Raw genomic sequence first — 14,424 nt, forward strand, 5'->3', positions numbered from 1 at the left:
AGTGGGGCTTAACTGTTAACAAGAGTGATCCACAGGCGTGAGAAAAAGGGGTGGTAAGGTTTGCAGTCAGCTCAGCTGAGCATGGGAGGCTCAGAGCTCTTCCTCCCCCACCTCCCTACCCTGTAGTTGCTCTAAGTGGCATTCAGTGAGGGTGACAGGAAATTGGTCTGGGGCTGAGGCGGCCTAGAGTTCTGAGGAAAACAAGGCATACTGCATGTGCCTAACTGCCTACTTCCTGCAAGGGGCTCAGAAGAAGTTGCAGCCCCCAAGAACACTGGAGCTTAAAGGGTCTTTCTCACATGACTGCCATGCAAAGGGGTACTGACTAGTACAAGGCAGCCAGAAGGGTGGCCCTTACTCCCTTGGGACATTTTCGAGGTCTCGGTTTACCTTTTACTAATTCACCTAGAAAAATAAAGAGGTGGGGGGATCCCAGGGTGGCTCAGCGGTTTAGCGCCTGCCTTTGGCCCAGGGCATGATCCTGGAGTCCCGGGATCGAGTTCCGCATCGGGCTCCCAGCATGAAGCCTGCTTCTCCCTCTGCCTGTGTCTCTGCCTTTCTTTCTCTCTCTCTGTGTCTATCATGAATAAATAAATAAAATCTTAAAAAAAGAAAAAGAGATGGGATGCCTGGGTGGCTCAGTAGTTGAGCATCTGCCTTTGGCTCAGGACATGATCCTGGGGTCCTGGGATTGAGTCCCACATCGGGCTCCCAGAAAAGAGCCTGCTTCTCCCTCTGCCTGTGTCTCTGCCTCACTCTCTGTACCTTTCATGAATAAATAAATAAAATCTTAAAAAAAAAAGAAGAAAAGAAAAACAAAGAGGCAACAATAGGGAAAAAAGGTCATGGAGGTGGTGAAATACATGGATGGGGATTACGGGGACAGGAGACTAGAACTTAACTCTATAGTCCCTTGTTAACTGTGTCTGTGTGCATAGATGTACCCCTCTTCTAGTCCAGAACTATGCCACTGATTCATCCCCTGAATTTGGCCCCAGTTTACTCTTCTGTAACATAGATGATCTTTAAAGAGAATTCTTACTCTACGAGCCTATAATTCTGTGAATTCCAATTGCTTCCTGATTAAATGTATGAGCTTCAGTTTCCTCATTTGTAAAATGCAAGATTGCTGGGAAAATTAAAGTGCATAGAAGCCTTCCTGGAATATACCAGAATGAGGACTATTAGGGCTATCATTAGCCATCATTATCACATTTGATGGTATACCATCTGTTGGAGGTGTTAATTCCACTGTTTGCCTTTATCTGAAATATGTTGACATACTAGGAGTATATTTCCTTTTTTCTGCCCATATGATTTAAAGGTGAATCTACAGAAGGTAATCTCAACACACAGGGTATAGGTTACTGTAAAAGACAGACTAATAATTCATAGCCTGTCATGTGGCATTACACTTGAGAAGAATGTCTCTGACACATTCAGGAGTTGGTTGTTTTCTTCTCTTGATACAAACCCATTATTAAGTCATTTTTAACTCATAGAAATATAATAAACCAATGCCTAAGAGTAGGGCTCCTGCCTGAAATTCAGGTCACCCAAAGGGTGCAATGCTGTAAGGTATGGAATACTTACAAGGAATTTACCCTCTACCTAAATGGGTTAAGACAGAAGAGAAACTCCTGAGGCCCAAAGCAGTGTGAGAACAGTGCCACTGGAGAAGTAATGACATTGCACTATGAGGGTTCAAAGATCAGGCCACCATATTCCATGGCCAGGGATACGGGAAGCATGACAGGCGTCTTAGAGGTGATATTATCTGATAAATTGATAGGACGTTGTAGGAGATGCTTTTCTGCAGTTTCCAAACTTGGGTTAGTCTCAGAATCACCTGGGCGCCATTTCTAGAGGTTCTGACTGGTGAGGGCTGGAATTTGGAATTTGCATTTTTAAAAAGATCCCCCAATGCTTCTCATGATCATCCAGGTTCTCTTTAAGCATGGCTGTTAATTTAAAAAAATTATGAAGCATTTGATGTATTCATTCATTCAACAAATATTTTTTGAGCAACTGCTTTGCCGTAAATACAATCTAGGTGCAACAGGAACAAGATAAAGTCTTTATATTTTAGTGGAGAACTGTGAATGGGGCAGTACCTCAGGACCCGTAGTTAATAAAAATGAATCAATCCTCCTTTTAAGGTTCTTATACTTGTTAGATAAAGAGATACTAAACACACCCAGGAAACAATTCTGCTATTGTTTCAAGCAGTGGACAATCCAGGGAATCACTGAAGTTTACCCTTTTATTACCTAATGAGGCAAAGAGGATTTGGTAAAGTAGTTCAGAATATTAGCAGGGAAGAATGTCTCAACTGCCCCAGCAGGCAAAGTGTATTTAAATGTCTCCAAAGTACTGCTGTAAAACGGGAAACCTCCTCAGCTTGTCATTCATGTGGGCTGTTTCAAGTGCTCTATGGGTAACGACACTTCATTAACCAATGTGCGATTGAAAATAACACAACCATACTTGTTTAAACTCATTATAATTCAGGTTTTAAGTTAATTTGGCAATCCTCTCAATTAGTTCCAATCAGTCAGGTTTTACTATGTTGTCCAATAACATAGGTTGGGGAACTGGGAGCTGAGTCAGCAGCCCAGACAACACAAGTTTGACTTGAAAAAATACAGATTCCCAGGAACTACCTCTGGAGATTCTGATTCTGCAGGTCTGGGGCGGGGCCCACTGGGATGCTGGATTTCTAAGAGTTGTACAGTGATTCGAATGCATGGTCTCCTGGGGACTGCAGGAAATAATTAAGTGCTGAGTTGATGTGGAACCAAGGAGAAACCAGAGTCCTGTCATGACTCAGCTCAATTCCTCCCCACCCCCCCTCCCCATGAGATTTGGAACTCCTCAGGGTCTTCTCTGAACTCGGAGGCCACTGAAAGCCTGTCCCATATTCATAGTTTACCTTGGATTATCCCCTCACTCTTCAGTTTGTCTTGTTTCCCAGTAGAGTCTAAGGCTTACAGAGGTCAAAGATCCTGTCTCAAGTACCCCTAAGGGCTTAGTCTTGTGCTCAGCAAAATCATAAGGTACTCGAGCTTAGAGCCAGCAATTGTAATCAAGGAAATGGTGCACACACACCACGGCCGGGGGGTAGGGGTGGAGTGGGGGGGGGGGGCGCTGCTAACGGAGACAGCTGTCTGAACACAGGCTGCCTCTCATGCATCCCTCCCTGGGAAGCACACACAGTCTTTTGGGAAATCCATAAACAACTGAACTTGCTCTCTTTGATGAGAACAAGCTACCGAAGGGCAGAACATCTCACCTTGTCCTCTATGCTAGCTGCTTGCTAAACGGCAACTTAGCCGAAAAAAATGAAGTTCAGTGTTCCCAGGATGACTGTGGATTTTCCTTCTCCCCAGCCTTTTCCTCTTATAGAAGTTCTATTTTTGCCTTTGGTAGAATGAATCAATCTGTTACCAGTTTCCCTTTCTAGAAAAGTAAATAGCATGCTAATAATTAACTGTATTGCTTCGAATTATTCTTTGGCACTATTCATTAACCCTCCACCTTCCCATCACAGCCTTTCACTCCCTTCCCGGCCTGGTCCCATGTTCCCTTCTCTGTGGCTCATCCCTAACCACTGTGCAAATAGTTGGCTACCAGGTTGGGTGACCAGCTGTCCTAGTTTGCCCAGGACTGAACGGGGCGGGGATTCCTGGACACAGGACTCTCAGTTTTAAAACTGGGACCATCCCAGGCAAACCAGGATGAGTTGGTCACCCCACCTGCATTGTGTGCAGGAAAGATTTGCAGTTTTATTTAAAATTCTTAAAGATAGAAAAATCTTTAAACCCAAATGGGAAAATGTTGTATGGTAAAATGGCAAGAATAGGGTTGACATTTTGGCACAGGGTGACTAATGCTTCAGTCAACTCATACTTACTGTTTACTGGTGTCACCAGTAAGGCTAGTGTTGGGCACAGGTCATTAACATCGTCTGAATATCAGACTCACCTGGAGAGATTTTTCTCTGAATTACTAATGCCAAGATCCTACCAACTAGATATTCGGATTGACTTAATGTGGGGTGGGGCTTGGGCACTGGTATTTTAAAAAATATTTCCCAGAAGATTCTAATGTGCAGACAGGCCTGAGAATCACTCCTCTAGGCATATATGCTGGTAAAGTAATTGATTGCTCTGGGGAGGACTTTTTCTGAGAAACTCCATGCAGTTGGTTTCTCTGAAAGAGCTATAAATGCAATATTCAGTGGACTCAAAGTGTGATCTGTGAATGTGTGCTAGTTGGCAAATTGTTGCTGCTCTGCCACACACAAAAAGAGAAACTGAGAGTAAGCATTTAGAAATTTTTTATAGCAATCAGAGTAATTTTCTGTCTAATGAATCTAAGACTAGTAAAAGAATGAACTTGCATTTTTTGGTGTCTTGGCCCCGTTATTTTTTTCTAGTTATTAGAAAAAAATTAGTTCATTTTTATTTATTTTACAAATGTAAGTCTGTGACAAATTTGAAATTGAAAACCAACCACAAAAAGAGTGATCCATCAATACAGATATTTGAGAGGCACTGTCCTAGAACAACAAATGACCTTCTGGTCTAGACAGAGAGGGTTCACCTTGAGTGCCAATCAACTGATGGCAGCTGCCTGGAGCACCATGTTGAGGAGGATCCTAAAGCCATGGACCATGATCAGTGGTGTCACATAAGATTAGGAGCAAAGGGTGACAGTATGAGTTCTAGGTAACTATCATCGCTGATTGAGGATATGTCCATCTTGTATTCATTGAGAAACTAAGGTCCAGGAAGAAGAAAGTTACTGTGTTGGTAACAGAACAGGAACTAGAACCTGTACTTTTCCCATCACACCATGCTTTCCTTCTTCTCATTACTCTCTCCCTTAATTCTGGCATCCCTGAGCAAGATCAGACTTGCTACCCATACTGCATGGCTCTTGAGAAGTGCTGCATAAAAATCAGTTAAAACAAGCGATATATTTCTTCTGGATACACAACCCAACCCAGTAGAATCTAAGTCACAGTCACCCTTGACCTAGTCAGAGAAGTAGGCAAGGCAAACTAGCCCCATGGCTCCCCAGGGTCAGCCATCGCAGCCAGAAAGACCACTATACCTGTTGTGACAGTTGTGTGTCACTAATAACGCCTTGGACCCTCCCTGAGTTTCTTATCGTATCATATATATGCTTGTTTCTATAAATCCCCAGAATATTTTCACTGGACATGAAAACCACTGTAATCCAGTATGTGATTTACTGTTGGCATAAAGCACAACATGGCTGGAAAGAAAAAAAGCAAAATTTGTGTTAAGTCTAAAGGTCGGTTAAGAAGACTTACTGTGTCCAAAAGAAGTTTTTCAGCTTTGTCTCGACTGATACTCTTATTGTACCACCTGAAAGCAGGAAAAAGTCATATGTCAATGCAGTTAAATTATTTTTATTATTTACTTATAAAAGATAATGCTAGAAAATGATTTGGTCATTTTCTGTCTATACCAGTGCTTTCAAACTTAAAAACAAAGGCACGAACCATTTCCAGGTAATAAAATGTTTAATTGGAAGGGAACAAATGAATCAGAATTGGTAAAGTATTGGTAATTTTTGAAACTGTGTTTTGAGTACATGGAGGTTCGTTATATTATCCTCCCTACTTTGGTGCATGTTCGAAATTTTCCATGATAAAACTTTAGAAAAACTTTAGTTTCTCCATTTCATAAGTCCGTGGGTGATTATAAATAGAATGAGGCTAGGACAGCTATAAAAATTAAGTAAAATTTGGAAGTTTAGGCTTGTAAAGCAAATGCAGTGTTTTTCTCATTTAGACTGGTTTTCAAGATCTGCAAAGTAATTATATTATTTCTATAATTTGGGGGTCTGGTAAAAAACCTAAAAAGTGGTAAGAAGAATATGAATGATTTTTAGGGATGAAGTTTTTGAATGTTGCTGTTAACATGAACCACATCTTGGCTTCCCTGGCTACTTCTTAGATAAGAGGAGATAGAATGATTATCAGTTAACAACCAGTTTTAGGAAAGTATAAACCCCAGAGGAGAGAAGTTCTGGGTGGGCAAGGAATACTACTTGTCAAACTTGTTGGGCTGTTAGAAAGTAGCCACAAATAAGTGGATCCATCTGGGCTTTTGAACATCATGCAACTGAATGGTATTTTTTTAAAAAAGATTATTTATTTATTCATTCATTCATTCATTCATTCGAGACAGAGAGAGAGAGAGAGGCAGAGACAGAGACACAGACAGAGGGAGAAGGAGGCTCCATGCAGGGAGCCCGATGTGGGGCTCGATCCCAGGTCTCCAAGATCAAGCCCTGGGTCGAAGGTGGCACTAAACCGCTAAGCCACCCAGGCTGCCCCGGTATTTTATACCTCAGTGGGCTCTTGAAACTTATCTAGTTGAGGGATGGAAAATATGCTTCATTTCATGTGCAAGCTCTGATCAGTAGCTGCCTAAAGCTATGCACCTCAGCTCAGTAGGTAGGTGTGTCACTAAGAGTGATGTCTATCCTGAGTTCAAGGATGAGGAGGGAATGCCAGCTAGAATGTCTCCTTCATCTTGTCTGACCCTTCAGTTTAAGGAAAAGGGATCTGAGATTCAGCCTGGTGAGAAAACTTGCCCAAGGGTATGCCGCCAATCAGGGCAGGAGACCTGAAGCCAATCAATGGATATACCAAACCATGATTTTGTTCCCAGCTGGTATATTTTTGAGTTCTTATGCAAATATCACCTGAAACTAGACAATATTAAGTTCAAGGATAAAAAGTTATCATATTGAGTATTTTTAATACATGCATACATATATATGTATGTATATATGTATATTTAGAAATAGATAATACAATTCTAATATAAACATAGATATATTTCTAATATAAATATTGTATATCTAATGTAAAAATATATTTTAAAAGTATATGTGCATGTGTATAGATATGTGTGTATATATATATATGTACTTCTAAATGTCTGGATGTCTGCTTGTGAGTCATTTTATTCTCTAGCTATGATTCTATAATCTGAAAATGCAAACTGACAGTATGTAGAATAGATAGGGCTCACAGACTGTTTTGCTTGTATGGTGTCATGTTTTGTTTTGTTTATGACTTAAAGTACCATCGGGAGGGGGCATACACTTTTTTATTTGCCCCAGGCTCTACCATTCTCTAGTGCTTTATACTCTGTTGGAATTTTGAGTTTGCCCCTTCTATCGTAAATGATGAGATTCTGATTATGCTGAGTGAAGTAAGTCAGTCGGAGAAGGACAAACATTATATGTTCGCATTCATTTGGGGAATATAAATAATAGTGAAAGGGAAAATAAGGGAAGGGAGAAGAAATGTGTGGGAAATATCAGAAAGGGAGACAGAACGTAAAGACTGCTAACTCTGGGAAACGAACTAGGGGTGGTAGAAGGGGAGGAGGGCGGGGGGTGGGAATGAATGGGTGACGGGCACTGGGTGTTATTCTGTATGTTAGTAAATTGAACACCAATAAAAAAAAAATAAAAATTAAAAAAAAAATTAAAAAAAAAAAAAAAGCAAAAACAAACAAAAGTTCCCAGCCTAGTGATCATTTGAAATAAATGCCTATTTTTTCCTAAAGGCATTGACTATAAAAATGAAAGAATTTTATTTAAGCATATTTCATACATGTTTCATTGCGGCTCAAGTATTCTTGGAACCGATGACTCTTCTGTTAGCTGAGGGAGGGGCTACTCACACATACTTGATCAAAGCCCGTCTCAGGTTGAGAGACTCTTCAGAAAATGATAGCTCTTCACTACAGAGTCCATTAGAATTTAAGCAACAAATAACTTGACCACATTTGAACTAATAAGAGCCCAAATGAGTTGATAGAAGTCTTCATTAGCTAATATTCTTCAACCCTGGTATCTTACATTTGGTAAGGACTTAAATATTTTTCATTTTTAAATAATTTCAAATGTATAGAAAAGGTGTAAAATACTATAAAAGGGCTCCCATATACACTTGACCCAAATGAACTAACTTCTGACATTTTATATATTTGCTTTACCATTCCCTCTGAATATATATATGTATATATATATACATACACACATATATATATATAATTCCTAACCATTTGAGAATAGACTTTTACTCCTATGTATTTCTAAGAAATAGAACATACACTTATATAAACATGGTACAATTACCGAAATCAGGAAATTTAACATTAGTGCAATACTATTATCTAATTTCAGACTTGGTTTGAATTTTATTGGTTGTCCCAATGATGTGTTTTGTCACCTTTTTTTTTTTTTTTTTTTTTTTTTAAGAGAGGAAGAGAGAGAGAGAGGTGAGGGAAAGGAGCTGAGGAAAAGGAAGAGAGGGAATTTTAGGCAGGCTCCAAGCGCAGCATGGGCCCAACACCAGGCTCAATCTCAGGATCCTGAGATCGTGACCCGACCTGAAATCAAGAGTCAGACACTTAACCAACTGAGCCACCTAGGTGGCCCTATTTTTTTTTTTTTTTTAATGGCTCAAGATTGCTAGTCATCTCCTTAGGCTCCTTTAATGTGGACCAATTTCTCAGTCTTTTGTGTCTTTTATGATATTAACATTATTAAAAAGCCAGTTATATTGTAGAATATGAATCTGTGTATTATTTTCTCATGATGAGATTCAGATTATGCATGTTTGGGCCAGGGTAGCACAGCAGTGATGTTGTGTCCTTCTCAGTGTATCACGTCAGGAGACTTGTGTTGTGAACTTTGATCACTCGGTTAAGATAGAGGTTTATCAAATATTTCCACTTTATTACTAATAAGTGATTTATGAGAAGATACTTTGAAACTAGGTAAATATCAAACTTTCACCTCCCTAGTTCTGAAATTTTCATTGACGTTTCTTCTCTGAATTAGTTGATACTTTGAGTTACAAATGGTGATTTTTAAACGTGGTCATTCCTTCTACATTCATTAGCTGGCACTGTATGGTAAGAAAGAAATTTCTAGTCTATCAAACTATGCTTGTTATTGATTCTTATTTTATTCAATGGATTGTAGTCCATTACTGTCATTACTTATTTTGATACTCAAGTTGTCTTATATTTGGCCAGAAGGTATAATTTTAAGCTGACTTCTGTGTCCATTTCAAGAGTCCACATCATTAAAATATTTTGGGGGGGCAGTACTTCTTTACTTTTTGGTGCAAGGTGTTCCAAGTTCATCCTGTTTTTGTCCCTGCCTCAACTCTGAATCCCCAAGCCATTTCTCCAAGAACTCCATTTTAGTGGGAAGTGCTATTTAGAAATGAAGATCTGTGAACAAATGCTATTCTGGTGCTATGGTGCTATTGCTTCTGGGCCTTTTAGCAGCTGAGCTAGGGAACATATGGACATGGTGAGTACATTGTCCACTACAATTGGATTTCATTAAACACTAAGTAGTTCCATTAAAATTATATCCATGTGAACTCTTCTGTAGATGACAACCTGAAGTAAACAATACAAGCCAAGCAGATATTTAATACCTCTTTGTCTGCTATTTTGGTATTGGAAGTATGCCTTAAAGAATATTTTAAAGTGAGTTTGTATTTGATCCAGTGTTCATATTGGTTTTTTGCTTCTCAAGTAAGACCAACATTCTCAGAAGAACCTTTCCTTTTACTGCAATCTGTGTAGGGATCTTAGAGTCATCTCTGATAAAAGGGGAGGTCACTACATATGTCAGTCCTCTTCTCCTATTTAAAATGTTCCTCTACTATTTACTTAGGGATCAAAGTACAAGAAGAAAAAAAATGCTGGTACTTTTATAATCAATCAATAATTTACTCCTAATCTAAGGAGGACCGTAGTACCATATTTTTAGAAAATATATAAAATATCTTACTCATAGGTTTCCAGGCTATTTGGAGACTTTTCCACCAGATAACTGCTTGGTACATATCCTTCATGCCTGTTAAAAGGGAAATTCATGTTTAGACTATTATAGGACAAACTTTCACATCTCTATTTTAGAGGTTGTTCAATCCACTAAAAGTCATTTAAAGATGGCGGAGTCCCACAGTATTTGGCATTCTTGATAAGACACTTTAAAGTTTTAGAATAAAAGAGTCACTAAAAATAACAAAACTCTGCCATCTGTTAAAGGCAATAGGTTTCATCACTAAAATATAAACCATAATAAATAAGAAGCGACTACTTTACTTAAAAAGCTATATTTGTTGCTCTCCTCATTGTGAAATTTCCTCTAGTGGAAAAAATATTAATGTTTGGTCTCTATTTTCTATAAGGAAACATTTTCTTTGGGGTGCGACAATCAGAATTTTTTCCACTTTTGTGCTACCATTTTATAGTGAGGAAGCCAAAATAATTAAAGTATAAAAAAATCACTTTCCAACCACAGGTCCCAAAAGATACTGCCAGTCAGTGTTATAAGTTTTTAATTCAAGGCCTTCCTAATATTTTATTGTTGTTAATTGAACTCCTTTAAACGTAAATGGTAAAACATGAGAAAAAAGAAGAATCACACTGGATTTAGAGGTGAGAGTTTCTTTTGAGCAGGAATACATAGATGTGCATAAACAAAGACATATGGATAAAGAGACTAATCAGCACACCAAAATACTTTACATTTGTGTATAGCACTGTATTTTTCAAAGCATGTTCACATTCATTATTACATTTAATACTACAAGACAAAAGCAATGTCCTTTGGACTCTCTGGGCCTCTGGCTCCCTCTCTGTAAAATGAAGACCCTAAACTAAATTCCACATAAAGTTCCTCCTGACTCTGCCAGTCTATAAAAAGATGCCTAAGAGTTTCTTGCTCTTTGTTTCATAAAGCATATTTTAATTTTTATATAATAAAGCCATTTTTCAATCTAGTGATGATATTTAATGAGGAATGTATACTCTATTTCACAGAATGGTTTTGAGGAATGAAGAGTTCAAAAATGGGGATGCCAAATATGAGATGATTGTCTCATAACCTGTACCCATGGCTGACACTGCTAGTCAATCGTGGTGTGCTTGCTTTGGAGAATTGAACATCCAGCTTCAGAATTACTCTGAATATGGTGTTCATGGCAGTCTGTCAATCGAAAGAAGTCAAGTTATTCTAAAATTTGCTATTTCTTTTATATCTATCTTTTTGAGTCCACTTGATCATGTCTGGTTTTGTCATGCCATACGTTTACAATTATATTAATAGATCTGATACCATTTTTACTTTTAAATAGAATAACCGTGTTCTAATATGCCAACCACATAACATCATGTGATAATATCATTATCACCAACGGTAATTCTCTTCCCCTTGCATGTGGATGTAGAATTTACAAAGCTTCTTTCACTTTTATCATCTCATTGACTTCCTCAACACTATGAAACAGACAGAGCTGATGTTACCATCTGCATTTTGTAGATAAGGAAATAGACCCACGAAGCATAAGTGACTTTTCCAAAGACCTACAAAAGTCTTCTGTCTCCCCATCTTGTGTACTTTCCACTATCCTGCATTATGACAAAGCACACTGGGGAAATTCCCAAAACACCAGCTAGACTTTAGGGTGTCCTCTTTGATGGCCTTTGAAGTGCAGAGCTGAGCATTTCCACAGGCCACTGAACAAAGGGTGCCACTGTCATTTGGGGAAGTGAAACCCAGGAGAAGAAGTTTCCTGGCACATTAGGTGTGCTAAACAAATGTCAGTTGACTGGAGGAGTGAATTTCTGAGTAAGTTCTGGTGTTTGTAGAACCAGGAAGTCTTATACCTGTCTCTGATGTGGGACTCCTTATAATAGGCAAAGAGAAGGTGATGTGACTGACCTTACTTGCCTTACGAGTCAGCTAGAGAGGGAAACTAGCTCTGGTCTCAGCTAGCCAGCAACACTGTCTCCCAGAATACAGTTCTTGAGCTAACCATATTTTACACCCGTCTTTCACTCCCCCCTATAATGGCATCAATGAGGCTACTTAAAGAGAAGGTGATGTGATGAAACAAATTTGTATGTAAAAACTATGGCCTTAACCTAAAGATATTTGTATGCTTCTTTCTTTATTCATCATATTAGCTTTTTTTAAATTATATTTTTAAAGTTAGTGATACCCACTGTTGACACTCCCACACACTGTTGGTGGGTAGTGGGAATATAAATTTGGCAATCGTTCTGACGGAATTATCTATCAAAATGGAGACATGCTCTAATTCAACAGTTCTGTAGTTAGAAATGTGAGATGTATACTTTTTCAAAAGAAAAATATATTTTCAAAAATATATATGTTGCAAATCTTTTTTCAAAACATTGCCTGGAAACATGAGCATGAGCAATACAGCATCTTCACTGTGGCCTTGTTTAAAATAACAAATGAAGAAAACAAATGACTTGGAAACTAAGTGTCCCACCATTTCAGATCATTCAAATATTTATAATACAAGCATTATCGGGCAGCTCAGTGGTTTAGTGCCGCCTTCGGCCCAGGGCGTGATCCTGGAGACCCAGGATCGAGTCCCACATCGGGCTCCTTGCATGGAGCCTGCTTCTCTCTCTGCCTGTGTCTCTGCCTCTCTCTCTCTCTCTCTGTGTCTCTCATGAATAAATAAATTAAATCTTTAAAAAAAACCAAGCATATCTTCCAAAACTATGCAATTATTTAAAAAACAAAGTAGATTTGTATCTGCTGATATGAAAAGATCTCTGAGACACATTACCAAAGGTTAAAGGCAAGATGAACAGAATGAATCACCTTTGTTCAAGTGAAAAGAAAGGATGCATTTGTGTATGTATAACTTTTTGTCTGGGATACACAAGAAAATGTTGATAGTGATTACTTTTGGGATTGATATGGGCACAAATGGAGGTTGGATTTTTTTTTTTTTAAATAAGACATCAATTTAGGTCATCCAAATGTCACAGTTATGGAGTATTTTTCTTATTTATATCTTTAATCAGTAATAACCTCATACTTTAAGAATACATAAACCCCTAATATTAACATACAAGAATGTTCATTGCAGTGTTGTTAATATCTGCAAAATACTGGAAGTAATCTGAATGCCCCAAAAGGGGATTCCTAATTATGGTACACTTTTGTATCGGATTTATGCAATCATTGAAATCATATTCTGGAGAATATTCTGTGGCTTGGGCAAATACCTCTGATGTATTAAAATGAAAAACTAAAGCCTTATAAAGCAGCACAAATCTGAGAAACTTAAAAACATTACAACTAAGGTTTTCATGCTAGTATCTAAGTCATATATATCCTAGGCATTCTGAAGGTTAACAAAAGTAATTTTGTTGTATTTCAGATCAGAGAAAGGCTCAAATCCTATAGTGGACAATTGGTATTAGCACAACTTAACTTTCTCCCTGACTCATGTAGATGGCTAGTTCAAAGACTGGTAACGTAGCTACTCTTTCATATCTTCTTCCTGATACTTCTTAATATAACCACTAATCTGTACTATTTCTACATGTCTTTTCTTTTCTTTGAAAATAGACACGTCATGATGGGATGTGCCTTCAGTCTCATCCAAACACTCAAGAAAATAGTGCTTCCTTGTAGAACAAGCTGCCAATCTCCTGCTCTGCGGATGTCTGTGGAAAAATCCAGGAATTTTTAGATGGGCTCAGAGACTGGGAGTGCTTGATGGGTAGAGAGCATAGCAAGTGACTGCCTCTGCCACTTCTGAGAAGTGGAAAGAACCCCTCAACCCACTTCTGCCTTCCTTTTCCTCCTAACTCTGCTCTCTTCTCCTACATCAGTGAAGTGGTCATGCTGACGGAGGGAGGACAAATCATTCCAGTGTTTTCTCTATTCCCACCTCACGTCAAGCGCTGGCACAGCAACCACAAAGATGCCTTACCCATTCCTGTCCTGTACCCTCCACCAGTGAATCTCGGAACTGTCCAGCAGGTAGTACTCCTCATTGCGTTGTAGCATGAGTTCCTGTGGGTCATTTGTTTGGTAGTCATACAAGGCAATGACAATGGTTTCTTCGGGTTCCCGAAGTGATCGCTGGAGGAGGTAGAAAACAAAACCAAGCAATGACATAGACAGGAGATAAACTGCAGAACAAAATCAACAAGTCCTTAAATTATAACTTGCTCCTGATTCTATGCTGGGTCAACACATCAGCTCCTACAATCCACTGGGTATTCACTAAAACCACCTGCCTTCTCTAGTTGGGTTTCTTTATGACTTAGGACTACAGTGCTGAATATGACACAAAGACACTCAGTACCTGGAATTCATTTCCCCTCTCATTCTGTGTGGTGAATTTTGACCACAGTGAATTCCAAGCAGCCACATGCTTTTCATAAAAGTCTGCTGGTCACACATTATAGCCTCTCTGCGGAAAGCGTCATATTCTTGGTGAAAGTGATGCAGTCAGTGCTAGGTTATTCAGTACAGACTTTTCTGATTTGACTGTGGTTTTGT

At 38.8% G+C, this 14,424-nt stretch overlaps 1 protein-coding gene across 1 annotated transcript in view; it reads right to left on the bottom strand.

Annotated features, from left to right (window-relative positions):
• Positions 1-14,424, bottom strand: part of ITK (IL2 inducible T cell kinase) — a 63,801-nt gene that overhangs the window by 19,324 nt on the left and 30,053 nt on the right. The window contains 3 exon segments of the mRNA XM_025434915.3: positions 5,342-5,396; positions 9,871-9,936; positions 13,850-14,001. Coding sequence (XP_025290700.1) covers positions 5,342-5,396; positions 9,871-9,936; positions 13,850-14,001 — 273 coding nt within the window.

This window comes from Canis lupus, chromosome 4 (genome assembly GCF_003254725.2).
Source record: "Canis lupus dingo isolate Sandy chromosome 4, ASM325472v2, whole genome shotgun sequence".
NCBI lineage: Eukaryota > Metazoa > Chordata > Mammalia > Carnivora > Canidae > Canis > Canis lupus.